Below are 18,347 nucleotides of genomic sequence, written 5' to 3'. Positions count from 1 at the left end.
TGCCATATAGAACAATGCAAATCCTCAAAGAAAATGCGTCTTCCTAATGGATACATTTGGAATGGATATTTCACAATATGATAACGGAAGCAATATGCGGGGGTTTCCTCCTTCACCAAGGAAGAAGAGGCGTGCAGAAGAGGGTGCTTTAAACATAGTCATCGTAGATGCAGCCAAACCAGAGTCTGTGCGCTTCTTAGGGGGGCTATGCTACACAATATTCAGCTCTTAAGTTCAGTACAAAAGTAGCCTACTCTCAGTCCCATTCAAAGGGTGGACACATATCCAAATTAACCCATGGCCTATACTACCTTCAGAACGATTTGCACAGTGGTGGAAAAGTTTTGCTTAAGTTAAAGTATCAATATTGCAATGAAGAAATAAGTCCGGTAATCAACATTTGAGAAAGGCCTTTACTGTTCCTTAATTTGCATTCCTTGTTACATTCCTTGTTACACACACAAAAAAACAAAACAATACATTTGCAAATGTATAAAATCCTTTTAAAAAAAAAAAACTTAAATAGGCATTAAATAGGCCTAATTATACTGTATTAAAGTGGACATGTAGTGGAGTAGAAATAAAAGTAGGCCCATATTAAAACAGAATATCCAATAGAGAAAAAAAAACTCAAAATCAAAGCACTTGGGTTAGGTACATTCATTTGACAGACAGACAGACAGACAGACAGACAGACAGACAGACAGACAGACAGACAGACAGACAGACAGACTACACAAAGTTGTGGATGCAGTGCTGGACTGCATTCCAGTACTGGTCCAGAGTTCTCTGTCCCCGGCGGTACTGGCGCCTGAGCCTCTGAAGCCTGTTGGCGAAAACCATTAGTTAATTAATATTAGTAATACATGAATATAGTAACATTAATGTTGGTAGGTAAACACATGTTTGTTGTGCACAATACGTTCTATAATAACAAGCCGACTCCAGTCCACTGTATTGGAGGCCAAAGCCTCCATGCTCCTTGGACCCCATGCCTACAGCCTTTTATTATTTATTTTTTCCATATGAATAAATTCTCAAACCTCTCCTCCAACCGGCGCCACTTCGGTCGCTGGAGTGGTGGTCGATCCCCGCGTTCGACCTGCGCGCACGCAGTCTCCACCAGCCTCTGTTCATCCTTCATTTTGCGGATGAACACCCAGATGGATGGGTGGCGCCTGTCCACTCGGACATTCCATCTGTGATGGAAACCTGTAATAATGATAGAACCATTAGGATACATGCAGGTCACATGGCACATGGCCCATTGGCATTTAATTCCCACGACAGATTTAGAATGAGAAATGTATAATTAGGGTAATAATAATAATATTAAAGTAAATAAATAAGTTTATACCCTCCACCGCGTTGTTGCTGCGATTGTCCATGTGGCGGCGATGAACACACCAGATTGGTGGTGGGAACAGTGCCCGCTCCCCTACGTAGGTCTCCTCCATGTAGCGAAGGAAACCACCTATCGCGGGGTAGCGGCGGAGCTGTTGGCGGGTCTCTCTGCTCCTTGCAAATGTCCTGAAATTCTGCCTCAGGATAGGCAACGGTAAGTAGCCAGTTGCCATCACCTTCCTGACCCATGCTCTCAGGGGCCTGTCCTGCCTGTATGGACCTGCACAAGTTGAGTGAAGAAATAAAGTTACTTATTAATTTCTTAAGCACTCAACACTCAATATAGTAATATCTTTTACAAAAGAAAAAAAAGCTTCTACTCATGAATGGTAATATTATAACAATTATAATTATAATTGTCTACATTACCCTACATCTGCATATTATTAGTATTATTAGTATTATTATTATTATTATTATTATTATTAATGTTAAATGTATTTATTTATTATGTAACCTAAACACCTATACATTTTGAAGAAATCACACAAAATTACTTTTTGTTGTGGTCTGTTAACTTAATACACCATGCAACACTGACCTGCCAAGCCAAGGTCCTGCACCTTACGCCAAAGGCTCTGGCACAGGTGGAAAAAGCTTCCAGTAACCGTGGTGTCTGGCAGCTCCTCTCTGAAGGCATTCATCATGCCCATTTCGTAGTCCGTCAGGACTTTGTCAGGGCTCCATCTTGTACATGAATGGGGGGATGGATGGATGGATGGATGGATGGACCGACGGACAGGTGTTAAAAAAGAAGAAAAAAAATATTATTCCAGTTTCCATAAAATATTTAAAAGCCAGGTGCAGTGACATTATCTTATGCCTATAGGCCATGAGCGTCGACACACACACACACACACACACACACACACACACACACACACACACACACACACACACACACACACACATACACACACACACACACACACACACACACACACACACACACACACTTACCGTTGTTCTGTGACCCGCTCGACCCTCCTCTTAACATGGCGGAGGACTGCCCGATACATTTCCTCTGTCTTGCCACTCATTAAAATAAAGATAAATGGCACCACCTTGCCCATGTAGAGGCCATGTATCGTGGCAAACTGATAGTATGGCCTCGGACACGTCCTGAACGTGGCGTCCATGTATATCTAAAACAACATTCAAATGCATTTGATTAATACTGATATAAACTATAGACCTGTATCATATTATTGCGGAAAACCCTTATTAAAAATATCAAAATCAAGCAGTTCGGATTGGCGGTGCGTAATTATTACCCACGCGGTGCGTAATTACGCACCGCAAAAACGAACGTTTTATGGAAGAGGGGTTCTCACCTGGTCACATTGACTCAGTTTCTGGACGTTATCGTCGGTCCCAAACACCAAAAAATGATGCTGCAGGTTGTGTTTGGTGAGGAAGGCCTCCCCTCCCCAGGTGAAGGCCCATTCCCCATCCACGGCGACGTCCTGTACTCTGCGGGGGATGGGAGGCATGAGCCCGGCCCGCCGTCTCTCCAGACGGGTTTTTACAGCGTTGAAGGGGGGGATGTGTTCTACATCGGCTGTTTGGGCAACGACCTGGTCATATACCCGCTTTACGGGGATTGTTGGATCGGCCGCCACCAGGTTGAGCATCTGCTCAAGTAAAGCCGTGGTGGCGACCAAATCGCCCTCTCCCGCGTGGTCATGTTCACCTGGCGGCATTAAAATGGTGATAGCTGGATTCTCCTCATGCACATCAAGCCACCGTGTGTGCACAGGCACGTTGCACCCAGGGTGGGCACAACGCCAATATATTTTGGCTGGGGTTGTTTTGTTACGGAGATAACGGAAGGTATCAATAACGAGGGCTTTCCCTCCGCGACTGTTGGCCACTTGTATATATGCCATGGTAAAAGAGAATTATCACTGGTGGGCCGCTCTTTTATAGACTTGATTGATTGATTAACATGTGATTCCAATACATTAAACGATTGCCTCAAACTCATTGGCCTAGGCGAATTGAATACTTGCATGTCAAATTGAGCTCTATGGTTCTGACCTGGGGGCCTTTTTCACAATAGCGGAATTTAGGCTGAATGTTTAAGTATACCCCCCAAATATAGTCTACATTTAACCACTGCTCTTAACTCAAAATTCATAATTAAATCGTCATATAAATAAATATAATAGAACATAATTCTTAATAGTGATAAATATGTTTTATAACAATCCCTAACAGCAATATTTCATTTTAAGTATTAATTTTTACAAAAAATAAGTTGTTGGCTGACAAGACTGATGTGCGGGTCCATGAGCTAACTACAAATGAAGACAGACAAGCAGGTCCCCACGTTCAGCACCGCAGACAGCTCCTCATCACCAGACAGACAGGTCCCCACGTTCAGCACCACAGACAAGCTCCCCATCACCGGACAGACAGGTGGACAATGTCAACTTGACATGCAAGTATTCAATTCGCCTAGGCCAATGAGTTTGAGGCAATCGTGTAATGTATTGGAATCACATGTTAATCAATCAAGATTACGTCTATAAAAAAGCGGCCCACCAGTGATAATTCTCTTTTACAAAACTGAAGAATGGCACGGCAAGAAGGGCCCCGCAGAGTACAGGACGTCGCCGTGGATGGGGAATGGGCCGTTACCTGGGGAGGGGAGGCCTTCCTCACCAAACACAACCTGCAGCATAATTTTTTGGTCTTTGGGACCGACGATAACGTCCAGAAACTGAGTCAATGTGACCAGGTGAGAACCCCTCTTCCATAAAACGTTCGTTTTTGCGGTGCGTAATTACTCACCGCGTGGGTAATTACGCACTGCCAATCCGAAATGCTTGATTTTGATATTTTTAATAAGGGTTTTCCGCAATAATATGATACAGGTCTATAGTTTATATCAGTATTAATCAAATGCATTTGAATGTTGTTTTAGATATACATGGACGCCACGTCCAGGACGTGTCCGAGGCCATATTATCAGTTTGCCATGATACATGGCCTCTACATGGGCAAGGTGGTGCCATTTATCTTTATTTTAATGAGTGGCAAGACAGAGGAAATGTATCGGGCAGTCCTCCGCCATGTTAAGAGGAGGGTCGAGTGGGTCACAGAACAACGGTAAGTGTGTGTGTGTGTGTGTGTGTGTGTGTGTGTGTGTGTGTGTGTGTGTGTGTGTGTGTGTTGACGCTCATGGCCTATAGGCATAAGATAATGTCACTGCACCTGGCTTTTAAATATTTTATGGAAACTGGAATAATAATTGTTTTCTCCTTTTTTTTTTCTTTTTTTTTAAATTTACGTTTACACCTGTCTGTCCGTCCGTCCGTCGGTCCGTCGGTCCGTCCGTCCATCCATCCATCCATCCATCCATCCATCCATCCATCCATCCATCCATCCATCCATCCCCCCATTCATGTACAAGATGGAGCCCTGACAAAGTCCTGACGGACTACGAAATGGGCATGATGAATGCCTTCAGAGAGGAGCTGCCAGACACCACGGTTACTGGAAGCTTTTTCCACCTGTGCCAGAGCCTTTGGCGTAAGGTGCAGGACCTTGGCTTGGCAGGTCAGTGGTACATGGTGTATTAAGTTAACAGACCACAACAAAAAGTAATTTTGTGTGATTTCTTCACAGGATAAAGAACAAAATATTAAGATGTATATAGGTGTTTAGGTTACATAATAAATAAATACATTTAACATTAATAATAATAATAATAATAATATGCAGATGTAGGGTAATGTAGACAATTATAATTATAATTGTTATAATAGTACCATTCATTCATGGGTAGAAGCCTTTTTTTCTTTTGTAAAAGATATTACTATATTGAGTGAATTAATAAGTAACTTTTATTTCTTCACTCAACTTTTGCAGGTCCATACAGGCAGGACAGGCCCCTGGGGGTATGGTTCAGGAAGGCCATGTCAACTGGCTACTTACCGCTGCCTATCCTGAGGCACAATTTCAGGACCTTTTCAATGAGCAGAGAGACCCGCCGCCAGCTCCGCCGCTACCCCGCGATAGGTGGTTTCCTTCGCTACATGGAGGAGACCTACGTAGGGGAGCGGGCACTGTTCCCACCGGCAATCTGGTGTGTTCATCGCCGCCACTCGGACAATCGCAGCAATAGCGCGGTGGAGGGTATAAACTTATTTATTTACTTTAATATTATTATTATTACCCTAATTATACATTTCTCATTCTAAATCTGTTGTCGTGGGAATTAATTGGCCATGTGACCTGCATGTATCCTAATAGTTATGATTATTACAGGTTTCCATCACAGATGGAATGCCCACAGGCGCCACCCATCCCTCTGGGTGTTCATCCACAAACTGAAGGATGAACAGACGCAGGTGGAGACGGCGTGCGCGCAAGTTGAACGCGGGGATCGACCACCACTCCAGCGACCGAAGTGGCGCCGGTTGGAGGAGAGGTTTGAGAATGTATTCATATAGAAAAAATAAATAATAAAAGGCTGTAGGCATGGGGTCCAAGGAGCATGGAGGCTTTTGCCTCCAATACAGTGGACTGGAGTCGGCTTGTTATTATAGAACGTATTGTGCACAACAAACATGTGTTTACCTACCAACATTAATGTTACTTTATTCATGTATTACTAATATTAATTAACTAATGGTTTTCGCCAACAGGCTTCAGAGGCTCAGGCGCCAGTACCGCCGGGGACAGAGAACTCTGGACCAGTACTGGAATGCAGTCCAGCACTGCATCCACAACTTTGTGTAGTCTGTCTGTCTGTCTGTCTGTCTGTCTGTCTGTCTGTCTGTCTGTCTGTTTGTCTGTCAAATGAATGTACCTAACCCAAGTGCTTTGATTTTGAGTTTTTTTTTCTCTATTGGATAATTTTCTGTTTTAATATGGGCCTACTTTTATTTCTACTCCACTACATGTCCACTTTAATACAGTATAATTAGGCCTATTTAATGCCTATTTAAGTTTACAAAAAATGCATTTTATACATTTGCAAATGTATTGTTTTTTTTTTTTTGTGTGTGTAACAAGGAATGTAACAAGGAATGCAAGGAACAGTAAAGGCCTTTCTCAAATGTTGATTACCGGACTTATTTCTTCATTGCAATATTGATACTTTAACTTAAGCAAAACATTTCCACCACTGTGCAAATTGTTCTGAAGGTAGTATAGGCCATGGGTTAATTTGGATATGTGTCCACCCTTTGAATGGGACTGAGAGTAGGTTACTTTTGTACTGAACTTAAGAGCTGAATATTGTGTAGCATAGCGCCCCAAAGAAGCGCACAGACTCTGGTTTGGCTGCATCTACGATGACTATGTTTAAAGCACCCTCTTCTGCACGCCTCTTGTTCCTCGGTGAACGGCGAAACCCCCGCATATTGCTTCCGTTATCATATTGTGAAATATCCAATCCAAATGTATCCATTAGGAAGACGCATTTTCTTTGAGGATTTGCATTGTGCTATATGGCATAGTGGGTTCTCATGCACGTTAATCATGTATTTATTGCTGCTGCGCTGGTAATAATAAGTGCAGTATTTACGCACAGCCTCGTTTTGGTTTGATATAAGTCCAGACCAGACTGGACAGCTGTGCGATCTCATCTCATGGATTCCTTATGAAGACTTCAATTATGGGCATATGTGGACTATTATGGACACGGAGCTGTCGGCGTGAGGTCGGCGGAAAAAAGCTGGGGCGAGATGGAATTGGGGCGACATGACCTGTTACCGCAACGGGCACAGTCTTATTTTCCATTCTACACCAGTTCCGACATTTGTATTCAAAGCTGTAACATTAATTGCCTTGAGTTAATATAATATTTGAACCATAAAATGTGATTCTAATGTCTCAAATGATTCTAATGTCTCAAATTTTGTTGTGAATTAGTTAATTTTGTTGTGAATTAGTTGAGGAAAAAGCCTTCTGAATGAGAGCTCCAAGTTGCGCACGGATGCTTCTTTTGTTATTTTTCCTGGTTCCTAAATGCTATCACACTAAACCCAAGCGTTTAGGTTCTAAACACTTATTTGTAACACTTTTTAAACGTGTCACAGTGTTTAGATTATAAACATAAGAGCATGTTTAAATGCCATATTGCACTGAGTCATCTGATAGGCTAGGCCTACTCCTTTTCATTGTGAACTAGTAGCCTAAGCAGAATACGAGGCCATATTCATTTCATATTGGCATTCCTGTTACCTTGGCGACAGCTAGTTTCGAGACATATGGCAGTAGCTTACAGTAGGTTATGAATAAAATAAAACCTGAGTGAGTGAGTGAGTGAGTGAGTGAGTGAGTGAGTGAGTAGCCTATACGTTGCGGGACTGTGCGCTCCGGCCAGGTGGAGCTCTACGGATTGGGCATACAGCCAGCTGGTGATGATCGATTGAGTGAGTACTTTATTAGCAGTTTGCAATTGGGTTCATGGACGCACGCGCATTGGGCTCATTGCTTCCTTGGAGATCAAACGGTCCATGTCATGATGGCCCATTTGATAGGGCTCATTAAATAACAGCTCCGTGGGGCCGAATGAGCGGCCATTGATTGACATGAAAATAGACAATTCACCGTGGGGCAGAATGAGCGGCCATTCCCTTTCGGAATGGCGGTGTTTCGGAATGGCGGGGTTTATAAACCCCTTTCGGAATGGCGGTGTTTCGTAATGGCGGTGTTTCGGAATGGGGGTCCGTCCCCGTAGCGCGCCACTCGGTGGCGCGCTATGAGCTTGTAGATCTGCTATTTTTCAATAGCTAAAGCATTAGCAACATAATGCTAACACCAAAAGGGGTTCCCGCTCAAAATGGGTTAAACAAAGTCAGGTATTTAAATATAAATAATTTATATTTAGACCAGTGGTTCTCAACCTTTTCAGGCCACGACCCCCCAAAATAATCCTATTACAGATACATGTTGGGGTTTCAACTGAGAAACAATGCTTTTCCATTTAAAAAAACAAATCTACATATGTTAAACAATAACGTAATAATTGCAGAGTAATTGTCAACATCTCTAATTACCTCAAGTAATTAAAAAACAACAACAACATATCAAATAGCTGATTAAATGAAATAAAATAGGTTTCTCTGACACAGTGACAGATTTGGATTACATTTGTAGGATTAGAGCCTAGTATCACACACAGGTCTGCATAATAGTGCGTTCACACGGGCAGATGCAAAGATACAGTCTACCATTCATTGTCAATGGAAGCCAGCATGAAGATACAAAGATGCATCTGACGTTTGTGGCTGCTGCAAAAGCTACAAATTTAAGCTGAGCTGGGTTCAACTTCCAGATGCAAAGCTACAAAACTGTAGCTGCAATGACACACGTCACTATACGGACGCACGCTGGATGATGTCAATGACCGTGTGAGCAACATATTTTACAAAGCAACAACACATCCAATTATGCTGTGATCTTTGCATCTTTGCATCTTTTGCATCTGCCAGTGTGAACGCAGCATTAGAGATCTATCCTGCTGACTTGCTTTCAGAGACCCTTGAAGCATGGCAGTTTCCCAGCTTTGTGGAGGTAGAGCAATGGATGAACAAACGCTGAAATCATGGATACTACTGTATATGAGATGGTATTAACAACTGTGATGGAATATTTCAGTAGTGCAAACAGAATAGTGGGAATATAGCTCATTATAGTCAGTGACATTACCACCAAGCTGATCAGAATGATTCTAAAAGCTCTTCTCTTCAGGTCGTTTCTCTCCCCACTGTCCCTCTGTCCTTCTCCTGGTCCAGGCTGTTTCAGAGCTCTGAGGACCGAGAGGCAGCAGAAACACACCACAGAAATGCACACCACCCAAAAGCCCATCAGGAAGTAGTAAGGATACAAAGTATCGGATATAACAATTAACAAGCTGAATGCAAGCCCCGTCAGCCAGACAGGGCAGCAACAGGCCACCCTATACCGAAGACCTTTGTACCTGAGAAACACCACGGGGTGAACCACCGCTATGTAACGCTCCACACAGATACAACACTGGAACGATGGAATGGAGAATAAGATAAACAAAACAAAAGCAAAATGAGTAACCCATTTCAAAATTGAGTTGTATGTGAAGAGCCATGCAAAGTAAAAGACATCTGTCAAGGTAGAGAGGATCACAGTAGAGATGGGATTTATGGCTCTTTGAAGGGAGCCGGATCTCTGGGATCCGTTCCTTTCAAAGATTCGTTCAAAAGACTGGCTCTTTTGAACGACGTTCCCGATGGGTGGGGGGGGGGCCGAATTCTGTCTGCCCTGTCCCCCCCCAGTGCCTCCCCAGTACCTCCCCAATATCTGCCCAGGGCCTCCCTAGTGACTCCCCACTCCCCAGTGTCTCCCCAGTACCCAGTGTCCCCCCCAGTGCCTCCACAGTGCCTCCCCAGTCTCCCCCCAGTGCCTCCCCAGTGTATCCTGCTTAGGGCGCCAGCATGCTCATGACCGGCCCTGGTTGAAACCCCCCTGCCCCCCTCCTCCTCTAAAAAGGAACGGCTCCCTACTGTGAACCGGATCCCATCGTTCCTTTCAAAGAGCCGTTCAAATGATCCGACTCGTTCACGAACGTCACATCTCTAGATCACAGATACAATCAGGTTGAGATAAAATAACTCGGAGGCGATCGTCCCACCAGCTCCACTCAGTATCAGCCACAGAACGTAGCTGTTGATGGGGAGACCCAGGAGCTTGATAGAGCCGATAGTAATCTGTAGGGCCAGAAATGAGGATGTGAAGGGGACGGAGGAGTTGGTGCCATTCGCCAGTGTGTCGTTCATCTTCAGGCTCTGTGTGTGTCCTGTAACCGGTACAGAAGACAGCTTTGAACACAGTTGACCCAATATAACGACACAAGTAAACATTTTTAACAACTCTTCTCAATGTTCTTCTGAAAAGAACAACTATTCTAATAAACAATGAACACCATAAATAAATAAAAATAAATTGAAAAGAACAGTTAAGTGGAGTTCCATTCTCAATTTTCAAATGTAAAAATAAAATAAATATATTATCTGTAATGCCATTGCACACACAGATTAAAAATACTCCTTATGTTCAAGTAATTCAACAAAAATAAAACTCAACAATGAAAATACAATGTTCATTAGTCTTAGTCTTATGATTTAGTCTTAGTCTTTTCACATGCCTAGACCTGAGGGTACAGGTGGTGGGCTTGCTGTTTTTTATAGGAATAACTTTAAATGTTCCCCAACCTCTTTCGGTGCTTTTAAATCCTTTGAAGTTTTTAGTTTTCTCATTAACAGTACAAACCCGGTGCTTTGTGTTTTAATCTATCGACCACCCAAATACAATTCCGGTTTTATTGCTGAATTTTCTGAGCTCCTGTCCCTCATCACCCAGCGCTATGATAACATCGTCTTGCTGGGGGACATAAATATACATGCTGTCTGCTGTCCCTCCTCCCCTCTATCAAATGATTTTATTAACCTCACTGAGTCATTTGATTTTATACAGTTTGTCACCGGGGCTACTCACCGTCTGGGTCACACCCTAGACTTAGTGTTTAGCTTGGGTTTGGCTCTCGGTACTGTGGAGCTAGTTGACGACCTACTGGTCACCGGTGTAACTGACCACAAAGCCCTGGTTTTTAAAGCCCCACTCCCCCGCCCTCCCCCCAATCACTCTGCTCCTCGTAGATCACGTGTTCTTAATTCTGAATCAGCAAGTGCTTTTTGTAATCTTTTTATAACTTCCCCCTTTTCTTGTCCCCCTGGGCTGTCCACTGCTGATACTGATATCAATGTCATGGTTGACATTTTTAACAGCAACTGCCTAACAATCCTGGACTCCATTGCACCTTTTAGAACCAGAATCCCCAAATCCAACCCAAACCCATGGCTCAATGAACACACCCGGTCAGTCAAGAGAAAGCGCAGAGAAGCTGAACGTAAATGGAAGACCACCAAACACCCTGATTCCCTCATTATACTAAAACAACTCATGAAAACCTACCAGGAGACTGTCATTAATGCCAAATTCAACTACTACTCAGATATTATTACAAAGAACAGCAATAACCCCAGGACGCTTTTCTCAGTAATCAATTCAGTCACTAAACCACCAACCACTCATCAACTTGAATCGTCACCTGACAAATGTGAAGAACTACTGTCATTTTTCACCAATAAAGTACTAAATATACGCCTCCAGATTCCACCCACCACTAATGGCACTTCTATTACCTCAGTTTCACCCAGCATTCCTGCCCCTCTACACCAGTTTGAGCTTATAACCCTGTCAGAACTCACCAAAACAATTGCACAAATGAAAACTTCATCCTGCAATCTGGACACAATCCCCACCTCCCTATTAAAGGAGGTAATTGAAACAGTCAGTCCATCCATCCTCAATATAATTAATCGCTCTATTGTCTCTGGTTCTGTCCCCTCTTCATTTAAACATGCCTTAATTCACCCACTCATAAAGAAACCCAGTCTCGATCCTCTTCTCCTCACTAACTACAGACCTATTTCCAAACTGTCCTTCATGTCCAAAATTTTAGAAAAAGTTATTTCCTCTCAGCTCCTCACTCACCTGTCCGGCAACAATTTATTGGAAAAATTCCAATCTGGTTTTAAAGCACTCCACAGTACCGAGACAGCCTTAGTAAAAGTCACTAATGACCTGTTGATGACAATGGATAATGGGGATGCTGCAATACTAGTCCTCCTTGACCTTAGTGCAGCGTTCGACACAGTCGACCACCCCACCCTGTTGAGCCGGCTGGAGTCATGGGTGGGGCTGGGTGGCACTGCGCTCCAGCTCTTACAATCTTATTTGACAGCAAGAACTGTCTCTGTCGAGATTGGAAATGCCATCTCCACCTCCGCCCCTCTCATCTACGGTGTCCCCCAAGGCTCAATTCTTGGTCCACTACTCTTTTCCATATATATGCTCCCCCTAGGCCAAATAATCCGTAAGCACAACATAAATTTCCACTGCTACGCAGATGATACCCAAATGTACATGCCACTCAACACCTCCAACCCCAACTGTCTATCATCCCTCAATGCCTGCCTAGCTGAGCTTCAAAGCTGGATGTCTTCAAACTTCCTACAACTGAACACAAACAAATCTGAAATTCTCCTATTTGGCCCTCTCACCTCCAGAACCCACCTACAAAACTGTCTCGACTCCTTGTCAGCAAATGTCACACCAGTAGCCAAAAATCTGGGTGTACTGCTGGACTCTGACCTCTGTCTTGAGGCCCAGGTTAAATCCGTTGTTCGCACTTGTTTTTTTCACTTACGCAACATCTACAGAATCCGACCAGTCCTTTCCACCCCTAACCTTCACAAAGTTGTCAATGCACTCATTTCATCCCGTTTGGACTACTGTAACGCCCTCTATTCATCACTTAGCAAAGGATCCATACACCGCCTACAGTTAATACAGAACGCAGCTGCAAGACTCATCACTGGAACAAGGAAATCTGAACACATCACCCCGGTACTGGCCTCACTACACTGGCTCCCTGTAAATTTTAGAATTGATTTTAAGATTTTAATACTGACTTTTAAAGCTGAGAATGGCCTGGCACCGCAATACCTAGCGGATCTTATCAAACCCCACCAGCCTGTCCGCCAATTAAGGTCCTCTACCTTAGCCCTACTAGAGGTGCCGAGAACGAAAATGGTGACAAAGGGGGATAGGGCCTTTTCAAGCAGGGCTCCCAGGCTCTGGAACAGCCTGCCATCTGACCTGAGGTCTATTAGCTCCTTGACTATTTTTAAAACTAAATTAAAGACCCACTTTTATAGGAAAGCCTTTTTAAACCGATAACCAATGTTTGCTTTTAATTCCCTTCATAATGTCATTTTATTGCTGTTTGATTGCTATGTAACACTGTTGTTTGTATATTGTATATTGTTAAGCACTTTGTGACACTGTCAAAAAAGGTGCTATATAAATAAAGTTTATTATTATTATTATTATTTTGAAAACACACATTTAGTATTTAGTCCTATTTAGTCTTCTGAAATTATTTTTTGTTAGTCTAATCTTAGTCGACAAAATTAACACTGAACAAGGTTAAAGGGATCTCACCTTTTGATGCCAGCAGAGTGTCTCAGATCTCTGAGTTGGTGTTTTGGTGAAGTCTCTTCGTCCGACGGTCACTTTCTTCCTGATGAGAGCAGATCCTCCAAATTATGAACTTTGTGCTTTGCCTCCAAATTATGAACTTTGTGCTTTGCCTTCTCTAACTATTCCTTTCCCTGCTCCTCCTTCCACTAATGTTTGTTTGTTGCACACCTGCACTCAAAAGGATTTTCATATTGCTTTTGATTCCATGGAAATGTATAGTCACTATGCAAACTGCACCTTTAGATGTGCCGATAATTTGTTTATCAACTCATGACACATTAAGCTGGCACACAAGGTGGCCCCTAGTTTAACTATGATACGATAGATAGATAGATAGATAGATAGATAGATAGATAGATAGATAGATAGATAGATAGATAGATAGATAGATAGATTAATTAACATATCAACACTACTGTATGATTGTGTTTCAACTTTCAATTAACACTTCAGAAGGTCCCCCTTCCATTTCCAATCCATTGCAAGATATGATTTAATCATTGCATTTCAGAGGGGCGGCGTTTAGCGCACTTTTTTAATCATGCAGTTGAAGAATAATGAAATGAAATAAATTAATGTCCGTCAATGCGCACCAAATGTCACTTTTTTGCGCTCCTAAATTAACTTCAAGTCCTCCTTTAACCAATTCCTGCAAAGTTTCCAGTGTCAGTTTATAGTTTCTTCGTTATGATTTTTTAAAAGTTGTATTATTTACCGCACCACTATCTGGTCCTTTGTTCTCTCAGCCACGCTGTCCGCCAACGGCAACGCAGTCTCTCTCTGTCTGTCTGTCTGTCTGTGTCTCTCTCTCTCTCTCTGTCTCTCTCTCGCGCTTTAATCATAAAATGGTAATTGGTCAATAGTTATATTATTTATATATAGTCCACATTTATGTCTGCCTGGCTCAGCTGGGTCGGGTCTCTCGGAATGTCGGAAATAATCGGATTTCGGTCGGACTCGGCGCAGAAATATGAAATAAATCTCGGAACGGGTCGGAATCGGACGCAATTGTCACGGATCCGTTCGGTTTAACTATTTGAAAATATTTTCGGAACGGGTCGGAATCAGTAACATGTCACAGATTAATTTAAAGAGTAAAGAGAGCCTAGGCTACTGTCAGCTGTCCAGCAGTCCAAATATTATTAAATTAAATTTCAGAATGGTAGACCTGAGGCCTACCATATACCAGGCCTCAAGCCTGAGGCCTATACCAGGCCTGAGGCCTACCATTGCGTGCACATCTATGCACGGAACGTCTATGGTCACAGGCGTCATGCTTCACTGCGCATGCCTAGAACTTTGCTCTTAAGAAGATGCGTAAGAAAAAATATTTGAGAAACCCGGCCAATGAATGGTAGACTGTATCTTTGCATAATAGTGTGTTCACACGGGCAGATGCAGACGGCCACGGAGCCGACTTGGGGACCCAACACAAGGACAACACAAGAGACGGTCACGGCCACACAGCCAACTCAAGGTACGGCCACGGAGCCGACTTGGGGACCCAACGCAGCTCCTCCAAGGAAAACAAACAAATTAACGGAGCTGAACGTGAATCCCCCCCACCGCCCACCCCTTTTTTTCCCTCACTGTATATGTTTATTTTCCCTTTTTACCTCCTTTATGATGAATTCCTGTTCTGTCTATAGAAGTGTCTATTTGTACGTCTCTAAATGTTTTGATGATTTGAACATGGTGGACCCTATTGGAAACAAGTGTAATGCTTAATTGGGTCGTCCACTCACAGTTAACAGCCTTTGTATTGAGTTTGTGCTTGAAATGTACTGTAATTCTGCAAACTGTTAATAAATTCTTCAATCAATCAATCAATCAATCAATCAATCAAAAACCTGTGTGCGATACTAGGCTCTAATCCTACAAATGTAATCCAAATCTGTCACTGTGTCAGAGAAACCTATTTTATTTATTCAGCTATTTGATATGTTGTTGTTTATTGAATTACTCGTGGTAATTAGAGATGTTGACAATTACTCTCATTGCATTAATGTTTAACATAATACATTTTTTAATGGTAAAGCAGTGTTTCTTAGGTGAAATCTGCCCCTCCCCCCAGGTGATGGTAAAGTAAAATAAAGTAATATCGTCACCTTATTAAACTAATTGCCCAAGTCATTTTTTCAAGGTTTTCAGGAAACACAAAAAACTGTGCCAAATGTAGAATATATTATATTTCTTAATTATTTCAATTCCAAAAAATGTGAAAAAATATGACTATTGATATACAAATAAAGGTGTATGTCAATCATGTAACATGTAAGGATAAAATGACTTAGGCCAATATCTGAACATGCCATTTTAACTTAGGCAATTATAAACCTTATTTAGGCCAAATTACTTCTGCAGTAAGTGACTTAGGCAAAATGTTTTTAGTCCAATTATTTTTAATAGACCATGGTTTAGGGTCAGCCACAGAGTGTTTAAAATAATATCAGAGCACAACGAAATTTGATACTGAAGGGGAGTGAATGGGAGTGAATGGGACTGAATGGGAGTGAATGGGACTGAATGTGAGTGAATGGGAGTGAATGGGACTGAATGGGAGTGAATGTGAGTGAATGGGACTGAATGTGAGTGAATGGGAGTGAATGGGACTGAATGGGAGTGAATGGGACTGAATAGGAGTGAATGGGACTGAATGGGAGTGAATGGGACTGAATGGGAGTGAATAGGACTGAATGGGACTGAATGGGAGTGAATGGGACTGGATGGGAGTGAATGGGAGGTACTGTTACTATGGGACTGATAATATGGGAGTGAATGGGACTGAATGGGACTGAATGGGAGGTAGTTACTATGGGACTGAATGGGAGTGAATGGGAGTGAATGGGAGGTACTGTTACTATGGGACTGCATGGGAGTGAATGGGACTGAACGGGAGTGAATGGGAGTGAATGGGAGGTACTGTTACTATGGGACTCAATGGGAGTGAATGGGAGTGAATGGGATTTAATGGGACTGAATGGGAGTGCATGGGAGTGAATGGGAGTGGATGGGACTGAATGGGAGTGAATGGGAGTGAATGGGAGGTACTGTTACTATGGGTCTGATACTATGGGAGTGAATGGGAGTGGATGGGACTGAATGGGAGTGAATGGGAGGTACTGTTACTATGGGACTGATACTATGGGAGTGAATGGGAGTGAATGGGAGTGAATGGGATGAATGGGAGTGACAGTCCCATAGTAACAGTACCTCCCATTCACTCCCATTCAGTCCCATTCACTCCCATTCACTCCCATTCACTCCCATTCACTCCCATTCAGTCCAGTTCACTCCCATTCACTCCCATAGTAACAGTACCCCACATTCACTCCCATTCAATCCCATTCACTCCCATAGTATCAGTCCCATAGTAACAGTACCTCCCATTCACTCTGATTCAGTTCCATTCACTCCCATTCACTCCCATTCATTCCCATTCACTCCCATTCACTCCCATTAATTCCCATTCACTCCCATTCACTCTGAATGGGAGTGAATGGGATGAATGGGAGTGACAGTCCCATAGTAACAGGACCTCCCATTCACTCCCATTCAGTCCCATTCAGTCCAGTTCACTCCCATAGTAACAGTACCTCCCATTCACTCCGATTCAGTCCCATTCACTGCCATAGTAACAGTACCTCCAATTCACTCCCATTCACTCCCATTCACTCCCATAGTAACAGTACCCCCCATTCACTTCCATTCACTCCCATTCTCTCCCATAGTATCAGTCCCATAGTAACAGTACCTCCCATTCACTCCGATTCAGTCCCATTCACTCCCATTCACTCCCATTAATTCCCATTCATTTCACTCCCATTCACTCCCATTCATTCCCATTCACTCCCATTCAGTCCCATTCACTCCCATTCACTCCCATTCAGTCCCATAGTAACAGTACCTCCCATTCACTCCCATTCAGTCCCATAGTATCAGTCCCATAGTAACAGTACCTCCCATTCACTCCCATTCACTCCCATAGTATCAGTCCCATAGTAACAGTACATCCCTTTCACTCCCATTCACTCCCATAGTATCAGTCCCATAGTACAGGACCTCCCATTCACTCCCATAGTATCAGTCCCATAGTAACAGTACCTCCCATTCACTCCCATTCACTCCCATTTTGAAAGGTGTGTTAAAATGGCCTAAGTCACATTTTATTATGACTTAGGCAAAATAAAATGGCCTAAGTCTCACTCTTGACATAGGCCATTTTTTTAATAGGGTGTAACAGGAAGGCCTTTTACGTTAGGGCTTAGGCGATTTTACCAGAGGTGGCCAGCATCACCAGGAGTTGATTTAGGCCAAAAACTCATTTTCGGCAAAAAATTACTTAGGCCATTAGTTTAATAAGGTGACGATATCTTAAAGTTGTTTTCCTATTAGGCCTATATTACATTTTTGTTTAAGGCTTAAACAAAATATATAAATTAAATATAATAGAAAATACCTTCACTGCTAGGCGGCTATTATAAAACCAGTCAAATATTGCCGAAATTGGCAAATAATATTAGAAAGAGGCAACCATTGTGAACATAGCTGATACATGCTCACAACGATCTTGTAAATCAGCTGTTATCACAACATGTGGCCTGAGATGTGGCCTGAGAACCACTGGTCTAAATTATATGACCTGTTCATGAACTATTTTTATGAATCCATTAATTTAGGCTATTCATACAATGGAACATGACACATGTGTGACGGATTAATACCCACTGTCTGTAATATGACCTGTTCATGAACTACTTTTAATTCATCTGTTTTTCATCATCACTCATAATGTGTCACTGATGGAAAATAAAAGTCTAGTGAAGAAACTTTGCTTGCTGTGT

The 18,347-nt window shown here is 42.7% G+C and overlaps 1 protein-coding gene across 1 annotated transcript; it reads right to left on the bottom strand.

Moving 5' to 3' along the window:
• Nucleotides 1-703: 703 nt before the first annotated feature.
• Nucleotides 704-2,919, bottom strand: LOC306918567 (uncharacterized protein). The gene is made up of 6 exons (XM_079531462.1): nt 2,739-2,919; nt 2,365-2,549; nt 1,946-2,091; nt 1,358-1,624; nt 1,044-1,212; nt 704-826 (listed from the first exon to the last, which is right to left on the bottom strand). The coding sequence occupies exons 1-6, from the start codon at nt 2,895-2,897 to the stop codon at nt 733-735; spliced, it is 1,020 nt and encodes a 339-aa protein (XP_079387588.1). The 5' UTR covers nt 2,898-2,919; the 3' UTR covers nt 704-732.
• Nucleotides 2,920-18,347: the final 15,428 nt, after the last annotated feature.

The sequence above is a fragment of the Electrona antarctica genome (genome assembly GCF_951216825.1).
Source record: "Electrona antarctica genome assembly, contig: scaffold_84, whole genome shotgun sequence".
NCBI classification, from domain to species: Eukaryota; Metazoa; Chordata; class Actinopteri; order Myctophiformes; family Myctophidae; genus Electrona; species Electrona antarctica.
The sequence above is the reverse complement of the archived record's forward strand: the minus strand, read 5'-3'. Positions and strand labels throughout refer to the sequence as shown.

Coding starts and splice junctions, on each gene's coding strand:
- LOC306918567 (XM_079531462.1), bottom strand. CDS start 2,897: ATGCCTCCCATCCCCCGCAGAGTACAGGACGTCGCCGTGGATGGGGAA. Junction 2,550..2,738: donor AACTGAGTCAATGTGACCAG/GTGAGAACCCCT, acceptor ATGTTGTTTTAG/ATATACATGGACGCCACGTT. Junction 827..1,043: donor TGGCGCCGGTTGGAGGAGAG/GTTTGAGAATTT, acceptor TTTCGCCAACAG/GCTTCAGAGGCTCAGGCGCC.